The following is a 19,311-nucleotide window of genomic DNA, read 5'->3' as shown; positions in this document are numbered from 1 at the left end:
AGATGGCCTCGTCCCCCCCCCCCCCCCCGCGGGCTTCCCGCCCTCACCCGGCACGGCGGCCCCGCCCCGGCCCCCATTGGCCGGCGGGCGCGACGCCGCGGCGGCCATGTTGAGTGCGGCCGCATCCCGTCCTGCCGCGCGGGCAGCGCTGCCGGAAGCGGGCGCGGGGCGGTTGTTGACAACATGGCGGCCGCGGGCGCCGCCGCGGGAGGAAGAGGCGGAGGGAGCGGCGGCGGCGGCGGCGGGCGGGCGCAGCAGCCTCATTCATAGGACCCGGCGCGCTGCCCTCCCTCCCGCCTTCCCCCGCCCCGGCGGCCGCCTCGCCCCCTCCCTGGCGCTATGTCCTTCTTCAGGCGGAAAGGTAGGGGGGCGGTGGGAGGGCGGCCGCCGGGCTCGTCCCCCGCGCGGCTGCCGGGCCCCGGCCCTGCCCCTCCGGGCACCGCCACCGGGCCCCGCGAGGACGCTCGGGCCCTGAGGAGCGGCCTTCCCGCCAATGACGGTCAGTGCCGGCGGCCGCGTCCTCCCGCGGGGTTGGGAGGGCTCGGGGGGGCCGGGGCCGGGCGGGGCTCGGGGCGCTCGGCTGCCGCCCGGGCTCTCCGGTGACCGGCAGCGACCGCCGGGTGAGGCCCCCGAGCTGCCGGGGCTCACGGCGGCTCCGGACGGTGGCTGTAGCACCTCCCACGCCTCGTGCGGGGTTTGAGCCTTTGAGCACTTTACAGATGATTTTTTCACAACCGGCTGCGTAAAAAATATAATGGGCTGAGAATGTACAGCAGCAGCTGCAAATCTGAGTGAAAAAGGGACTTCATCGCACTGAGCTCTCCGTGAAAACCAAAGGAGTCCTTGGGAGTTTATTCTGTAATGCATTTGTTAGGGGGCACAAGCTAGGATTTGAAATTCAGGGCTCCTGAAATATTTATAATACTCCGACGGCACAAATGGGTGCAGTTTAAGTGTTCTCTGGGAGTGCAGCGTTTTGAAGGCTCTTTGTGCTCGTGCTGCAGGAAGGGCCCTGCGCTCTCGACTCGCACAGTTGTGGTTTGGGTGGTTTTTGTTGGAAGTGCCCCTTGGAAAAGTTCTGTTACCTCTTGATGCTGTAGCTCGAGCAATGCAGCCGTTGATCTTCTGATGCAGCGCTGTCCTAAAGCCTTTCTGGGTTACTGAACCCAAAATGCACATCCTGGGAGGCAAGAACGTGGTACCTGGGGTGATGCTGATGCTCTTGGCTCACACGTCCTCTGGAGCTTGCTCAACCAAAGCAGCAGCATTGCAAATGTCATTCTTTGGGGAGGTTAGCGCAGTAGTTGTGGGAGAAATGAGTCTAAATTTCTGTCCTTATTAGCAGATCTAAAGACTCTTGAAGCCACTGAGGGCCTTGCAAGTGCCACGATCCTTTTTGGGGTGTTCATATACAAACGTTAAGCTGCAGAATAAAACTCTGATAGTGGTTATAAACTCTTCAAAAAGAGCTCCTGCTACTTTGTTGAGAATTGTGGAGCTGAGGTTCCATCCTGATGTGGGATCACAGGGACAAGGTCATCTTGGGTGGAAACTTTCTCAGGGAGAAAGCCATGAAAGGTCTGATTATCTGAGAAGTGTAATTGAGGATCTGTGTTCCTTTGATTAAAGGATCTTTGGTCAGAGAGGCAAATCAGCACTAAATGCCCAAGAGAGACGCTCTGAAGGAGAGGAGAAAAGTAACCTTTCATCTGGGCTGTGCATAAAACACTGCTTGCTGTAATCTCCGTTTTTAGATTTGGCTTTTAGAGAAGATTTAAACTGAAGCTGTGAGGAAAGCAGCACATTAAGGCTTAGGATAAAGCTCTGGCCACGTGCAGTCCAAAATCCTACAAACACCAGTGTTCCTGGGGTGAGCTGTCGGTGTTTAAGACGATAATGCAGTGAGTGAAAATGAAAACTAATTTTAAATTAAACCGTAGCAAGGATCGTAAAGCAACTGACCTGTAGAAAAATCAGAACCGAGGGTGAAGTGTGTTTATAGCTCGGGCCTTAAAATAAAGGTCTGGCAGACTGAGGGTGGATAATGGGTTAAGAAATCAAAGTATAACAGGTGAGCTGGGTGCTCGAGGGCAGGTTATGAAACTGCTGCCAGTGGAACAGCTCATCCCTGGGGATATCTTGGGAATAACATGCAGTCCCACAGCCTGGCTGACCTCAGCAGGTTCTCATTGGTTTTTGACACACTGTGAACAGTTTTTGGGTTCGTTAAGAGCATTTCAAGATGTGAATTAAAACTCCGGAATGTCACGTGCTGATTTGGCACCCTTTGGAATGGGATTGGCCACTGGAAGCCTCACCCTCAGTCCCTGTTCTGTGGTTCCGTCTGGTTTCACACAGGCACCACACAGCGTCCGCTTTTTGGGGGAAGTGAAAGTGAACTCTGGTAGTGAAACTTCACTCTCTAAAATTTGGGCTTGTCCTGGATTGGAGCCGATTTTGTCCCCTGCTGTTACTGATGTCACTTGGTTGTGCTCAGAGCTGCTGGGGACAGAAGCAGCCTGTGTGGAAAGGGTTGGGACACGACCCTGGAGTCTGTATTTCCAGTAGTAAGTAGGTATTTAGGGAGGAACTGAGTAGCTGGTAAGAAGGAACAGAGGTATTTAAACTGAAAATAGGCTTATGGAGGACTCTGGTGTGAAAGCCAAGAATTACTGCTGATAGCTAGGAACTGATTTGATGAAATATTGAGTGATTTGGGAAAGATGAGGGTTTGTAGAGGTCTCTTGGTTCCCTTTGTGCCTCAGTGTTCTTCAGACACGCAGCTTTTCTCGGTGATTTCTCCCCTGCCCATCGGCTCCAGTTATGTAAAGGCTGGTTACTCTCCCTGCTCACAGCTGCATCGGGCTGCAGGAGGTCAGTGTGGAGAGAATCTGCCTCTTTTAATGGACACCTAAACCCCTCTGTCAGAGAATGTGCTCCTTGGCAGCTTAAATTTTCGACCCTGAGTTGCCAGTTTGCAGCCCTGCAGTGTTTGTGCTCGCAGGGGAGGCTGGCAGGCAGTGCTGCAGCCACCGGGGCAGGGCAGTTATGTAACCGGAGACTGAAGTTCCCCTTTAAAATATTTAAAATCCTTAGGTCGGAATAGGAATGCTTTGGATGTTTTTTTTTTTTTTTTAATGTGTTTTGTGATGTAAATGTGTGATTGTGCTGGGCTGTGACTTGTGGTTACCTCAGGAAGGGCTCCACAGTCGGTGTTCAGGGACGACCTATTTGTAGTAATAATCCTTGCCTGGAGCAGCCTCCCTGGTAGATCACACTCTCCAGTATCACCCCTGCATTTGTTTCTCTGCCACATTTTATTCTTGTGTTAAATAGACCTTCTCCTTCACTTCCTTTAGGAGCTTCCTTTAAAAAAATAGTAATATTCTTTAAAAAAGAAATCTTCAAAGTGCTTTTCCATCACAGCTTTTTACACTGTTATCTCCCCATCAGTTGCTCTCCCGGGGTTTGATGATGATTAAGCAAAACTATTTGTGAGAGATTAAACTGTTTGCAGGGAGTTTCCAGAGCATTTCTTTGGTATCCATCCTGTGCATGGAAGCAGCTCCATGGAGCCAGAGCCAGTCCACATCTCCTCAGCGTTGGGTGTTGTGCTGCTCTTCCTGTAATACAAGGGAGATGTTTTTAGGTGATTTTTGGTTCACAGAGAGCACCTGCACTTGAAACACACCTTTCCCACTCTTCCCAGTTCATGCTGTTTATTAAAGTCACCCTGAATGTAGCTTTAATCTGTAGACAGCAAACATCTTCCTCCATGGTAATTTTAACAGACTGTATTTCATTAAACTTAATTAATGGATGATAATGTTTTGCTTTTGAAAGTAAGGCAACAGAAAAGCTTTGAAAGCCTCTGCCAGTTACTGGATGTGCAATTTAAATGAGAAATCAGTTTTAACAAAATTATGGTTTCCATCTGCCTCTGATACTTGCTGATGTTGGGAATTCTATGTCCCTTCTCAGGTAAATGCCATTAGTGACCCGAAACAGCATTAACATTTTCCCTTGTATTTTACAGTGAAAGGCAAAGAACAAGAAAAGACCACAGATGTGAAAGCAATTAAAAGTAAGACCAAACTTTTGTCTGTAAATTCAGATCTCTGCCATTTTTATCTTAGCCAGCAGGATCATTTCCTTACTCCTGAGCATAGAGCTGACCTGTGCATCAAACCCAAACCAAACCCAAAAGTTAATTCTGTTTCTGGATATTTATAGTAACTGATCTTTCCTCCTCATCTTGCTGAATCTGTAGGGGCAGAAGGTTATTAAGTTATGTCAGGCATGAGCTTTAATTCAAAGTGATCAGGCAATCCGGTCACCTTGCACGTGGTGGTTGTTCCTTATCCACAACAAATTGCTCCTGAAGTTTCTTGCTCAGGTGTAGTGTCCTTTGGAGTTTGAAAAGTGCAGCTTCACTGTGTCTGATTTGCAGAAGCAGCTGCAGATTTAACTTTGATGTGGCTTATGAGGCTGAAGATTCAAATCCTGAATGAGCCATTCTGCTGCTGCTCTGTGTGGTGCAGAGATCCTGCTGCTAAATACATCTCTTAGGAAAGGAGACAAGATCTTGGTGGAAAAGAGATTTATAAACTGTGGGAAAACAAGTTTGCTTATCCTGTCAGTTTTTCTTGCAGTACTGAAAGGAGATGAGGTAAATGCCTGAATCTGATCTGTTACTTTTATACCCTCAGACAAAATCCTGTTTCTGTACTTGGTAATGTGTTATCTGCACATCAAGAGAAAATTACAGGGTTTTTTCGCCTTGGTGGTCTGTCTTACAAATCAAATGCAGGAAACAGTGAGTTGCACCCATTCCATAGCCACACCTCACCTTTCAGTGCAACTACCAGTATGGTGACCCTGAAAATAAAAATAAACGTGAAAGTTTATAGTATTGCACATTGTGAGCTGCTGCAGCAGAAAGCACTTTTGTTTGACCCTTAAAGAAAGTAGAACTTTTTTTTTCTCACATGTCCATAATATTAAATTAAATTTAAATCTAATTGACAAAAGCCTGTAGCATTATGAGGAATGTGCCTCTGGCTCTACACAAGTAGCCTCCACCACATTTTCCCATTGCTGCCATCCCTTGGCCTTGGAAAGAAGATATTTTCTCCATTATTGCTGGTATGAAATACCCAGAGGCTTTGTAAGAAGCAGCAAGTGGTGTCTTGGTGTGCAACCCTGCAACTGCACAAACACTTGGCAATAATTTAAGTGTTTCCACTCTCCTGTACCATCGCTCCTGAGGTATCTGTGCTGTGCCATCCAAGTGTGAAATTGTCAACTGCTGTCATAAAATTTGGAATAAAAATAAAGTGGTGCAGCGTGGAAGTAATGAAACCCAAGTTGGCTGACACCTTGATGGAACACATCCCTGCGAGGTGCTGAGATAATCAGCTCATCTGATGTGCTTTATTTTTGAGTCAGAGGTGTAAGATGTCCCTGCACAACATCCTCACCTAACACAGCTTCCTGAGAGCTTTGGAATCTGCTGTGAGCATGTTTGGGGTTTTTTCAGCTTTATTAACAGTTAGGCAGAATTTTGTGTGAGGAAGTTCTTAATTGTTTTTTTTGAGCTCCAGTAGCCACTCGTGTCCTAAAGCAGGCAGAGGGGGTTAAGTACATAACCTGGGTTTCATCAGAGGTATTTCCCTATTGCTTTTTTTTTTCTCTTGCAACCAAGCAGAAGGAAAAAAAATTTTTTTTGAGAAATACTCTCATTAAACCTCACAGATAGCTTTGTAGTTCAGGATTTTTTAACCTTCAAAAAGGCATGGAAATGGATTGGCAGGAGCATTGGAACTAAACTGAATTGTTGGCAGAATATTCAGCTGTCACAGTAGTGGTTATCAAGGAAGCAGGAAGACTCAGGAATATTTCACGTGTAAACTTAGTCATGGCATCTGCTGAATAAGGAAAATAGAGGTGAGTGGGAGTGAGTTTATTCTTGCTGTAATAAAACTTGTGGTCTTTAATCAGACCCTTGATCAGACATGACGCACAGTGGTACAGTGAGGTTTTAATCAGACTGGCTCTTGCAAACTCCCTGGTATATTTTGGGGTGGTTAGCATCGGGCAATGTTTAGAAGAGGTCTTGGGGTCCTTGTTCTTTAACAATTTCTGTCCTGATTCCAGCTCCAATCCCACTACATTCCCCTCAGAGAAGCACTAGGAATCATGCCTTGCTGGAGGCTGCAGGACCAAGCCATGTGGCCATCAATGCCATCTCTGCCAACATGGACTCCTTCTCCAGCAGCCGCACAGCTGCCCTCAAGAAGCAGCCGAGTCACATGGAAGCTGCTCACTTTGGAGACTTAGGTAAGGCTGTAATTACGTCAACTTTTCTTTTTATTCTGTGTGTTCCTGGTGCACTCACCATCCCTTGGGTTTCAGGTAAACAAATAGGTAATAAAAGCATGGTTGCTGTTACAGTAGCATCTGTGTTACCCTGGGAGGGTTTTGAAGAGAACAGACAATTCCTTTACTGTGTCATTGTGTTGGAATTGCCTCGTCACAGTTACATTACAGGACACTTTTGTATCCAAGACATGGTACAATGCGCACTCACTCCCTTTTATGTTTCCCTTTAGGCAGATCGTGTCTGAACTACCAGGCTCAAGAGACCAAATCAAGCCTTTCCAAGACCCTTGAACAAGTCCTGCAGGACAGTGTAGCCCTCCCTTACTTCATCCAGTTCATGGAGCTGCGCAGGATGGAGCACTTGGTGAAATTTTGGTTAGAGGCCGAGAGCTTCCACTCCACGACCTGGTCGCGCATCCGCGCGCACAGCCTGAACACGGTGAAGCAGAGCTCCCTGGCAGAGCCCGTTTCCCCCTCCAAACAGCAGGAATTGGCCTCCTCTCCTCCTGCTGGGTGGCTGGAGGAGAGGCTGGAGGGCTCTGGCACAGCCCGGCTGCTCCAGCCCGAGCCCGACAGAACTGCCAGCAGCCAGAACCACGTGGGGCTGCCGGGGCAGGGGAGCCACAGCAGCAGTGCTCTGTGTCTGAGCAAACCAGAGACAGGGACTCCATCTCTTCCAGCTGATCAGCAAGAATCTTCCAAGCTTCCAGTATCAAATAGAAACAGCCCCTCCTCTGCACTAAAGGACTTGTCAGGAAAACTCATGAAAAGTAAGTGCTGTGTGTTTCCTTTGGTGAAAAAGGTGGGAAGTGGGGAATGTTTTTGCTGCTGTTGCTTTGTGCAGGGAGCTGCCTCAGTTCTCAGGGGCTTAGCAAGAAAGTTTTATGTATCACTGATGTTAACTTGCTGCTCACCAGTTTGAGCTGTGTATTGTTTGACTTGTTTAAAAATAAAAAAGCTGCTGAAGAGACTTCAAAATCATTGTGTGCTCAATGAGCTTAGGTTGCTTCTGTTCTTCCATGTGTAATCATTAGAAATGAAGATGAACATTGCAATGTCCAGTTCTTCCCTCACCCATCCCATCCCACCTTGCAAGAATTGCAGAAAGTTTGGGTGATGGGGCTGAGAATTGATAATTAACTTGCCATGGAAGGTAAATATCCTGTATTACATAAAATGACATAAGCAGTGGTTGCAAGAGACTTGTGGAGATTTATGTGTGGAATGTACTGTTTTTGTTCTTGGATTTATTTGATAGAGTTCCTCCCCTTGTAACTGATTTGTTGTCATTTGGATTCCACCTCTTCAGAGGCTGCTGGAAGTAAGGATGAAATTAAAATATTTCCTTTTGGTAGTGAGCTACATGCACAGTAACATGTTTCTCTACTTTGCATCTACTCAGTCCTCCCTCATTTGTGCAAGTCTGCAGGCAAAAAGGAAACACTTCTTTCTTCATATTGGTTCCTTTTGTTTGCCCAACTGCTTCCTTGTGTTGCATCCCTTTCTCTTGCTGTTTGTCTTTCTCATGTAGTTATTTATCATGTGCCTCCACAATACATAACCTCAGCCCCGAAGTCACTTAAACCAGGAAAAAGGAAAAGTCATGAAAGCACCTCTGCTTTCTGATGTCCAAAAAGAATTTGAAAACACAGGGTCCTTCTTGAGAAATTAGAAAAGAATTTGAGTGTAAATTTTTCTCTCTTCCAGAGCCGAGTCCCAGGTCTCAAAAGATGATGTGTAAAACACTTGAGGCGTCCCATTTTAAGATTTTTTTTCCTTGTAGTTCCTTTATAATGCAAGTGATTTCTTTTCTCTGATGAGAGCTAAAAACTGGGAACTTCACTTGCCTGAAAGGTGCTGCTTCTGGGACTACAGTGTGCAGCTGAGGAAGTGGGTTCTGTCTTGTGTGGTGGTAGGGAAAATTTGGAGCTATGTTGTTTTATTCCATCTTAGTCAGTCCATGCTGGGTTTGTTGTGACCTGGCTGGAGCTCACACAGTCCCTGCAGCTGGTCAGGAGCAGAATATGAATATCCTGTAGTGGACTGGAAGGAAACACCACTGAGAATTAGACACCTGCTTTTCTGAAGAGCAGACATTTGTTACTCACTCATGCCAAGGAATTCCAAGTTTGATTCTGTGTTTCTTCCCTGCAGGTATAGAACGGGATGCAGTTAGTACTTTTACCAAATATATTTCTCCAGATGCTGCTAAACCAATCCCTATTACAGAAGCAATGAGAAATGACATAGTTGGTAAGAAAGAATAACTGCTTCCTCATTTCAGAGCTGCTCTGTCCCCATAAAAACTTATCTCTGATACATCACACACTTGTATTTATCTTTATTTTTATGAATTTTAAAGGCAGCTGTAAAAAGATGGTAGATTACAAGTATTAGTGGGTCTGACCTTCAGCAGTGCTGTGAATATCCTCAGAAAAACTTCCAGAGATTTTGTTTCAATTAGGGAAAGAATTCTTGGTGGTTATGGAGAGGATCCATATATGAGTCTCAATCAAATATTTTAGCCCTGTTACTATCATTTGGCCACCTGCAGTACTTTGAAAGCTCTTTGCTCAGTCAGAACCAGCTGATTCTGGTGAATTTGAACTGCAATTTTTCATTAACTAGTCCTTGCTCGTGCCTTTCAGCTCCATCAGCCAAACCCATGTTAAAATTAACCTGCTCTTTCTTTGCAGCAAAGATCTGTGGGGAGGATGGCCAAGTGGATCCCAACTGCTTTGTTACAGCACAGTCTGTAGTGTTTAATGCCATGGAACAAGAGTAAGTTGATGCAATGGTTTGGGGTTTTGTGTCTCTTGTCCTAAAGGTTCTGTTTAAAATGTTTATGGGGACATAAACACTTCTATCAGCACTTCTCTGTGCTGTCTTCTAGATTTGAAACTGCCCAGATCCCCTCCTCCAAATCCATTCTTGCTGAACTTGGCTGTTCACACTTGTTGTGTTCTTTATCTCTTTCTTTTTACAAACCTGCCCTGTTTCTTGCTTGTTTTGCTTTTATCCTACCAAAAGTATCAGAGTTCTGGGCAACAGCTAATTGGTTCTGAGGGTGCCTTGAATGCTGCTGACCCTGATAACTGATTGTCCCTGTCTCTGTGCAGACACTTTAGTGAGTTTTTGCGGAGTCACCATTTCTGTAAATACCAGATTGAGGTGCTGACCAGTGGGACTGTGTATCTGGCTGACATTCTGTTCTGTGAGTCAGCCCTGTTCTACTTCTCTGAGGTGAGTGTCAACATTTGGGTTTGCTTTTAGATCCCTTTCTAGCAAATGAAAAAAATCTGTTCATTCCTTGATGACTTTAGATTGGACGTTAGGAAGGAATTGTTGTTCCCTGTGAGGCTGGTGAGGCCCTGGCGCAGGGTGCCCAGAGCAGCTGTGGCTGCCCCATCCTGGAAGTGTCCAAGGCCAGGTTGGATGGGGCTTGGAGCAACCTGGGATAGTGGAAGGTGTCCCTGCTCATGGCAGGGAGGTGGAACTGGATAATTTTTAAGGTCCCCTCCCACCCAAACAATTCTGTGATTCTATGATACAATAAAAAACCCAAGGTGTGTGTTTTTCTAAGAGAAAATGCATTGAACCTTTTCCTGCCCCCATGTAGAACTAATTCAAATGTTCAGACCTGTCCATTTTGTTGTGGAATGAGTATTTGTGACTTCCTCTCCAGTTAGGGAGTGCTTCTCAGAGTCTCTTTGCTTTGTAGAAGCTTTGACATAGGCATCTTGATCTTCACATTGTAGTGGCTTTGAAAGCTGAAGTGTTATTAGAGATAACAAATCATTCACCAGTGTTATGTGGAGAGGGCACCTTTAGGGATGTGATAGGTTAAATATAAGATTCCACATTTTCAGGCTGCTGCACCTTTAAGGAGTCAGCTCTTGACATATTTGTCCTGACAGTCTGAGGAGCTGATGTAGTTTGAAACTGCAGCTTGGGAAGCTGAGACAATGTGCTGAGCTCAGTATAAGCTAAATGTAGCATGAAAATGGTGTTTCCTGTCCTAGTATGAGACAAATAGTTTTTTGGAAACTGAGTGTAAAAATGAGTACAGAAAAGAAATGTCAGAAGTTTTTTGGGGGTTTTTTTGGGTGTTTTGTTGGGTGTTTTGTTGTTGTTTTTTTTTTTTTCTCCAAGCAAGCTAAATCTGTCTGCAACAGAAATTCAAAATACTGTGTCTTGGTGGTAATTTTACCACTAATATATGGACTATGTTCCTTCTTCTAAATGGGGAGAAGGAGGTTAAAAAGTTAATAAAAGTTTCTTGCTAGAACTTCTTTAATCTCTCCTCTTTTTCTGATTTCCCTTCCAGTACATGGAGAAGGAAGATGCAGTTAATGTATTGCAGTTCTGGTTGGCAGCAGATAACTTCCAGTCTCAACTTGCTGCCAAAAAAGGCCAGTATGATGGGCAAGAAGCACAGAACGATGCCATGATTTTGTATGACAAGTGAGGGAGTTCCAGAATTCTTTGTTTCTGTACCTGTGGTTTTGTGTTGTGCTGTGCACAAGGGACTTCTCTGCACTCTTGTGCTGTTCTGCTGAGGTGCATTTTATCAAGGCGGCATTTGATGTGTTTGCACACGTGAACTTTTCAAATTTTTTGATATACATGAGGGGAAATCCTTGCAAGGATCCATTCTTAAAACATAATTCAGAATTTTCAGGACTTGATTGCTTGAGTTTGTTTGGTTGGGAAATATCAAAGCTAATTGGTTGACATTTGAAAATGGAAAGCATTTAAGCCTAATAGCAGATACAGCACTGCAGAAAAACCTTAGTGTTCAGGTAGTGTTATCCATGTAAAGTAGGCTGTAGAAACTGTTCTCACACATAATAAAAGCCAAGTAGTGCTTCTTCTTAGTATTGTGAAATATTTCCATTTTTTAAGGAAGCAATCAGATCCTTTCTAATATCAGACTTTCACTCTCAGGAGAGGAACTTTGCTCCTGTATTTTGTGCTTCACCGTAGCAATAAGACAGCTGGGAGACAGACAGCACAACTGCTTCCAGGAAATGTTTGTTCTTAAGTGTGAGACTCTACCACAACTCGAGTTATTACCCAAGGAGGAAATAATAGTTGGAGAGGAAGCAAATGCTTCACTCTGAGGTTCATTGGTCATTCCCCTGCCTTAAACTTGGTTTGCAAGGGTGTGAGCAGTGGAGCCAATGCTGCTTCAGAGTTCTGGGTGTTTCCTGCTGCATTCCTGTTTCCCGTTCTCTGTTTTTCATCTGTGTTTCAGGGCAGGGCTCTTAGAACCGTTTCTGGGAGGGGTTTTCTCACCTGTAGTCAGTGGGGACCAGGTGTGTGCAGTGTCTGGGGGACAGGTGGGCCCTGGGCACCTACAGAGGTTTGCAAATCTTTTTTGTGTTTCCATGCCCTGCCCCAGGTACTTCTCCCTGCAGGCCACGCATCCTCTGGGCTTTGATGACTCTGTGAGGCTGGAGATTGAATCCAACATCTGCAGGGAGGGGGGGCCTCTCCCCAACTGCTTCACCACTCCCTTAAGGCAGGCGTGGACAACCATGGAGACGGTGAGATCCTTCTTCAGAGTGGGGTTCACACTTAGTGAAGGTGATGTGTGCCAGGTGTCCTCTGCAGCATCCCTGCTTTGTCCCGTTCCTTTACTGACTTCCTGTTTACCTGGATAATAGAACAGCTTCAGGAAAATCTGCCAGACTCTTTTCCCCAGCCTGATTTGAAGATACCACCCACTGGCTGCTGTTAATGCTCTGTGAAATGTTTGCCTCGGATGATTATTGCAGTTTAATGGAAGTAACAGAATTTCCTCTCATATGAATTCCTATCAACAGCTTATTTTATATCTTCAGAAAAATTTCCTTCCTCTTAGTAGGAGTTGTTTGCAAGTCTAATACAAGTGCTGTGGTTAATGTAAGTCTGGGATACTCAGATACCAGAATTGAATAATTTGATTCTGGAGCTGCAGAGAATTGTGAACAGTGAAGCAGAATAACTGTAAAGCCTGTTGGGCTCTCAAGCTTAGTTTCTAGAGGGGAAAAACCCCCCCTAAACTTCAGTTCCAGTTGCTGGGGGATTTGATTAATAGGCAGTTGGGTTTGTTCATTTTGCAGTAGGATTAAAATTTAAAGCAATGCGCTTGCTAATCCACGATAATTCCAAGTGTGGGTGCTTTTACTTGTGTTCCATCTGCACAAGGACTGAGGTGTTTGTGTGTTCTTCTCTAGCTGTGCAGACCAGCCTTGATTAAAGAGGACTCCTCCTTTCCCTCAGGTTTTCCTACCTGGTTTCTTGTCCAGCAACCTTTACTACAAATACTTGAATGACCTCATCCATTCAGTACGAGGAGATGAATTCCCAGGAGGGAACATTGCACTGAGTATTCATGGCCCTGGTAGCTCTCCTGACAGTGATTCCATAGGGAGCACGGATGGCTCTGCCTCTCAGGTACCAATTTGGGTTTTCTGTGTCCATATCCAAGTTTTCACCCTGTAAGGAAACACCATTCCACTTTTATTTAAGGCCTGTGTTGTATTAGGATGTGTTTAATCTGCCTGCTGCTCAGTTCTGTCAGAAGGGTGTCTCTGGTATTTGTTGTACCCAAAGCCTTGTGCTGCCGATATTTTTTGCATCAGTGATGTTTTTATTAAGCTGTTACTGTTACTGAAGACGTTTTCATGATGCCATAACATCTAGGAATGCTTTTTATTAGAAATAACACTGTTTTATCAATACCATAGTTACAACTTCAGGTAACAATTGACACTTGTGAATATGCTATCGAATTTAAATACAAATACGCAAGCTTTGTGTGCTCAGTTCTTTTAAAGTGCCAGATCGTCTGTCCTGAAGAGTAAACTCATTCCCAGGGCTGAAGGCATCAATCTGCTCAAACACACAGCAGATTCTGGCTAACCTGTAACAAGGGCAGCTTGGAGACTGCAAGCCCAGCTGAGAGCAGAAGAGCCACGCAAGAGCTGCTTTTATTGAACTCTGCAGGGCTACCCTGAGCTTCAAATCTAGTATCCACACCGATGTTAGTCATGTCCTGGGTTTCCAGCAACTTGGAAGCTGTACTACCTGCTTGTACTATTTTTAAACCTCCTAATTTGCAAGGAGGGAATATTCCTCCCCTAGCTGCGAAGTGGGGAATAAAATCCGTGTTCTTGAAGCCTCCTGCTGCGTGATCCTCTGAGCAGGAGGAACTGCTGGTAATTGGCTGGGCAATTTAGGAAATGAGGTGCTGCTTTCTGTGGTGTGCATTCCTGCTTGTCTGAATAGGAGAATCTCTGGGTCTCTGCATATTTTTGCATAAAGAGCAGCAGGAAAGGAGCTGCCATCGGTATTCCTGTTCCGTGCTGAGGCGATAATGGATCGCTGTGTGTTGTGCTCTTCCTGCTGTTGCTCTGATGTTTCCTTGGCTTTTTTTCATAATCTTATATAAATACTCCAAGCCAGAAGATAAATGTTTGCTCTCTGTGCATGGGGGAGGCATCTGTGTTTGGGAATTGCTTATCAAGTGCAGGAGAGGGATGTTCCAGACTCACAACAAATGATTTGTGAGCACGCACAAATTGTTGTGCTGATAATGCTCAGGCAGCAGCGTGTGCTGACCTGGGCTTTGTGTCTTTGGCTCTGTCCAGAGAACTTTATCATCCTCTGCTAAAAACAATGTCCTATGAGTTGGGAATTCAAGGCTGTGTAGACACTCTCTAATTCTTTTGTACTCTTGCTTAGAGACTTGATGGAGGTTTGTCTGTGTTAAAAGCACTAAAATTGCAGTTTTGTTAAAAAGCTAGTAGCTGTCTGCATTGGGCACTAATACTTAGAATTTTTATTTGTAGTCCAATGTCAAAAAGGCTAATGTTAAAATCCTGAAAAATTTTGATGAAGCAATAATTGTAGATGCTGCAAGTCTGGATCCAGAATCTTTGTATCAACGAACATATGCAGGGTAAGGTTCTTTTCAGTGTATTGTTTCCTTTCTGGTTACATGTTTCACCTCTGTTTCATTTTTGCTGTGTCCTCCTGCATGGAGAGTAGGCCTAAATGCAAGATCTTAGTCCATGTCCTAATATTTGAAACTAAATTTATTTCAGTAGTGTGATTTAACACTGAATGAATGCTTCTTTGACCAAAGTGGCAGCCAGAAAAATATTGCTAATTGTTTTTTCTCTTCCTCTTAGTTATTCTTCCTCTTTGATTCCAAAATATAGCCAAGTGTATAGCCAAATGTAGCTTTCCATAATGCCAGAGTTCTTTTGATCACCCACATGGTTCTTCACTCCTCTCCTCAGGAAGATGACATTTGGAAGAGTCAGTGACCTGGGGCAGTTCATCAGAGAATCTGAACCAGAGCCTGATGTCAAAAAATCAAAAGGTTTGCTTTGCTCTTTCTCTCCATTTCTGTAGACATCTGCAGAGCTGCTCTCTTCCCTACTGCAGTTAAGATAGGCAAAATGTTTGACTCTTTCCAGATCTGTTTTAAGCCCGATAGAGATGCCATGGGGATTGGCCTCAGCTGAGGCAAAACCCATCTCTGGCCCAGTTTCCTATCCAAATTCTGCTTTTCTGGTCCAGCTGGACTCCGGGGAGCATGAGCAGCCTGTGGGAGTTGGAGCTGTCGATGGAACCTGGCAGGGATGGGAGCGTCAGCAGCTGAGCTGGTGATCAAACCTTCAAAGCTTTGGTCTTGAGATGAAACAGAACTGCAGCTCTCCACCTGCTTCCCACCCAGGCTGGGGACCTGCTGCTGGTGCTGCTTTTCAGCTCTGGGAAAGGCTCAGTGTCCAAATGGCTCCAGGCAGTCCCTTGTCTTTCCTGCCACTCCTCCATGTCCTGAATACCAGCAGAGCACACCCTTCAGAGGGATGACAGGAATCGGCTTTGTACCTCACTTTGCTGACATACCTTGTTTGCTGTTTTTATCTCAACCAGGGTCCATGTTTTCACAAGCAATGAAGAAATGGGTTCAAGGAAACACAGATGAGGTGTGTCCCCTTTCACGTTCTCCTTGTGACTTCACACTTTAGAGAAATAAAGTGTTGATGTTCTGAATCCTGGCTGTTATCTCTGAGTATCTTTTTGCTGCACCAAGAACAGGTTGATTCTGTGTGCTAAATATAATTTGATTGCATGTATGTGTGAAACTAGTTTGATCTTTGCCAGTGCTTGCTGGTTGAACTAATTAAGTGTGTGCTTGTGTGGCTTTATATATCTACAAGTAGGGGTGGAAGTGCTGTTTGATTTTTAAGGTGAAGTGGCCACTGCACATGGATTCCAGGCTGCATTTTTCCCCCTCTGAGGGGCTTGGACAAATCACCAAGAGATAAATCTAAAACCTCCACTAACTTCTTGGAAATTGCATCAAGCCACAAGTACAATAATTGAAGTTACCACTGTACTTGGAGGCCAGGTGCGTTTCCATTGAGGGAATATTAAAAAGAAATAAATGCCCTAGGGTATATTACTGTGTCCTGCAGCCATAGGGAGGAGGAGAGAAGATCCAGCAGGCAGGAATTGTGCAGCAAGATTGATTTATTTTATTATTTTACAAACTCTTTTATAGACTTTTTTCTTCATAGTCTAATTGGGCAAAGGACCAGCCACCCCTTGGGGGTGATTGGTTAAAATCCTGAAACATCCATTGTCAGAATATTTTTCTACTATACCATAAACAAGACTTTTCAAGGCTGCAGGTGTTTGGTTGTTTACATAACTATGCCACCTCTTCTGTGAGAGAGAAAAGTCTCTCATGGGCTTAGAAAATAGCAAGAAAATCCTTGCTAGCAGCATTTTTGTATCCTCAAGGGAGGATATGTTTATACAGGTTATGGAGTTGTGAAGCTTACCCTGACTCCAAGGTTCTGTCTGCGTTCTGCTGAGAGCACTGTGTTTTTCTTTTAAGAACTTGAAGCTCTCTGTGTTTTGGGCTGTTTTTTCAGGCTCAAGAAGAGATGGCTTGGAGGATAGCAAAGATGATTGTCAACGACGTCATGCAGCAGGCGCAGTGTGAGCAGCCTTCGGAGACGGTCACCAAGGTAGGGGGGTGGAAAGGCTGCCTGTCTTTATCTGCCTCCAGCCAGGCTGTGGGAGGAGCAGAGCTCTCACTTGCCTTCCTCCTGTGGCTGAAACCCACGCTGGTAAATGTTCAAACCAGCAGAGCATGAGAGGAAGAAATAAAGATTGGAAGTGTTTCGGCCTACGCGTGATGTGGGAATTTCTTAACAGATGCCTGTGGTGGTTCTGCTGTGAAAGCATTAAACTTGTCTTAGTTTGAGTCTACAAACTGCCTCGTTAGTTAAAAGGGTGATTTGTGCTGTGGGGTGAATAGTGTAATTCCTTACTTGAGCTCACACTTGCTGGTTCCTCTTAGTCAGTAGTGGAATTTCTGCCTGAGGTGTCAGTAAAACTCAGCAGCTGTGAATTTGTCTTGTTGGGTGCACTCATTTACACAATTCTGTCTCCAGACTTTAAAAAGACACAGTATCCCTGTCCATAGGTTTAGTGTTCTATATTGTTTATGTTGTTGTACAGCCCATGTATTCTCTGTCTAAAAAATCCCAGTTCTGATGTAGCAGTTGGATTTTGTGAAATATTGGTGACAGCAGGTTACCAAGTTAATGTCTGGTACTTCTGACTTTCAGGCATCTGAGTTTCTAAAAACTGACTTGCATTATGTTCAGTTATTGAAGGTAAACATGTGCCAAAGCCCAGTTTTTTGATCCAAATAGGTGGATCCATAGTTTCACTGTGTGAATGTTTTCTTTCTAACAGAGCAGTAACATTTAAGTGACTTGTATAATGATTTCACTTAACAGCTTGGCTGCAAATGGTACAATTCCAGTCTGCCTGGATGAAAAGGTCGCTCAGCAGAGTATTTAGAAATATCAAATGGCTGCAGATGCTCTGGATTCAATTAAGCAAGTAATCAAAAGGTTGAGTGTGTTTGGATTAGGTTTGGGGTTTTTTTCTCCCCCAAACTCAAACATACCTGGCTTCAATGTTTTTAAACACAAAATGTCTTTCTATTGAGCAATTGCCTTGCATATTTTAGGGTAAAATGAACTTTTTTTCCCTTTTCCAGCTATGATTTTAGAAACTCCAGGACAGGAAATCTGGTTTTCCACTTTGAGAACAAGTGAACTTTCCCTATTGGTGGATTCTTTAACACAGCCAATAAAAACAAAGCACTGTTACTCCAACCACCGGAATCTCACTCATTTCTAAGGAAGAATGAAAAAGAAGCAATCCTGGACCTCCACTGTAGAGAGTGAAGAAACACTTTTTCCTGGTGTATGTGGCATTCACAATAATGATGGTTCTGAGATGAAGATGCAGTTTACAAATGTGTCGCTGAGAAACTGTGATCGACTTCACAAATACTTGACCCTGTCTCAAAAAAAGGCTTTTAAGCAAAATAATCTGGAATGGGACACAGAGGCCACAACAGAGGGGAAGGTTTTGCTGTAGTTTCTAGTTCTACTGCTTGTAATTTTTAAACTCAGAATTGGAAGGGCCATGGGGCACATCCTGGAAGGGTGAATCCATTGGCAGTGAATGACCTGGAAAGCTCCAAGTTTAATTTTCCGTTACTTGAAATAGATGAGTATTCAACTGTAAGATAAATGTATTTTACTTCATAACTGCATTAACTTTGAAGGCAGTGTAGAAGGGTCAGGAGCTCCTACACCTGCACACACACACACCCACACCTCCCCTGCTTCCACCATGGAGCAGCTCCAAGGCTGGTCCTGCAGCCCCTCTGCTCCCAGAGCTCACCTTCCGAGCAGGTTGGACCCTGCAGAGACTGCTCCACTTCCTGTCCTCACCATCCCACGAGCAAGGAAAAAAGTAAATGCTGCCATTCTCCATCGCTTGTTGTCCTCCACCCAACATAGTATCTAATTCCAGATGTTTGGTTTACAAGGAAAAACAATTTTTAATGACCTCTGGCCTTCTTCCTGACACTGTTAACACTTACCATGTTACACAGCACCTCTTTTTTTTCCCCAGCAAATTGATTTTGCAGGGTAGCAGAAGTACTCAGTGTCTCACCGTTACGTTACTGCTGCATTTTTAGTATACAACACTTTTATTTTGGGTCTTTTTTTTTTTTTTTACTCTAATGATTGCTTTTTTCCTCAAACTTGTGCAAAGAAATCACTATGCGAAGGACTCAAATCATTTCCAATGTTCAGAATATCTTGATTGACTGGAAAGTGTTATTCTGTTGCAATATTTGATTGTATAGAGACACACTGTATTGTTATGAAAAAGCAGAAAAGGCTGTGTATAGGTTTTTGGTACTATGTACCACCTCTTATTTCTCTCATACCCAAGCATTCATGTACTTAAAACATACTATATTTAATTGTGTTTTGATTTAAAATACATAAATATTAAAATTTGCGTCGATTTTCTGTTTTCATGTTTGAAGTTACAGGGGATGTTTTTTTAATGAGAGTTTCAGGGGTAATTTTGCCCACCTTTCTTAATGGATTACGTTAATGGCAGTGTGGTGAGTAAGATTAACTCTTACTCAAATAATAAATAAGGTGTTCAGTCACAGGACATGGCACAAGTTGGCCTGGGACAGGGGTAGAGGGGCAGGTTTGGTCCTGGAGTGCAGTATTGAACCACACTTCTGAATTCTCTAAGATAAACTCTCCCCTATTTTAGTGCCCCCCTGACTCAGTTTCCCCCTGGGCAGGATCCCGGCGAACCCTGGGTGTGTTCAGGGATTGCAGGGCACAGGTTAGGGTACGGATATTGCTCAGGGCTGTGTTTCCTTAAGCTGTGGGCCGGATTGAGCGTGAGCAGCTCGGCCTGTCTTGAGTCGCTTTGGTCTCGCACCCCTGAGCTTTTAGAGCCGCGGTGAGCTCCGCCCGCCCGGGCCCCGCGGGACTTGTCCCGGCGCGGCCTCGAACCCGCGGC

The 19,311-nt window shown here is 44.7% G+C and overlaps 1 protein-coding gene across 3 annotated transcripts; it reads left to right on the top strand.

Annotated features, from left to right (window-relative positions):
* Window positions 1-166: 166 nt before the first annotated feature.
* On the top strand, window positions 167-18,786 carry AKAP10 (A-kinase anchoring protein 10). 3 transcript variants are annotated; one of them, XM_048324500.1, is made up of 15 exons: window positions 167-361; window positions 4,037-4,084; window positions 6,157-6,339; window positions 6,612-7,151; window positions 8,536-8,634; window positions 9,078-9,162; window positions 9,501-9,624; window positions 10,709-10,845; window positions 11,786-11,930; window positions 12,649-12,822; window positions 14,220-14,329; window positions 14,673-14,755; window positions 15,313-15,365; window positions 16,320-16,415; window positions 17,462-18,786. In XM_048324500.1, exons 1-15 carry the CDS (start codon window positions 340-342, stop codon window positions 17,465-17,467), a joined length of 1,905 nt encoding a protein of 634 aa, XP_048180457.1. In that variant the 5' UTR covers window positions 167-339; the 3' UTR covers window positions 17,468-18,786. The 3 variants fall into 3 exon arrangements, with proteins under 3 accessions (XP_048180457.1, XP_048180458.1, XP_048180459.1); XM_048324501.1 differs by lacking the exon at window positions 167-361 and adding an exon at window positions 374-499; XM_048324502.1 differs by lacking the exons at window positions 167-361; window positions 4,037-4,084 and adding an exon at window positions 374-499.
* The last annotated feature ends 525 nt before the right edge of the window (window positions 18,787-19,311 follow it).

The sequence above is a fragment of the Corvus hawaiiensis genome, chromosome 20 (genome assembly GCF_020740725.1).
Source record: "Corvus hawaiiensis isolate bCorHaw1 chromosome 20, bCorHaw1.pri.cur, whole genome shotgun sequence".
In the NCBI taxonomy this organism is placed as follows: domain Eukaryota; kingdom Metazoa; phylum Chordata; class Aves; order Passeriformes; family Corvidae; genus Corvus; species Corvus hawaiiensis.
The sequence above is the reverse complement of the archived record's forward strand: the minus strand, read 5'-3'. Positions and strand labels throughout refer to the sequence as shown.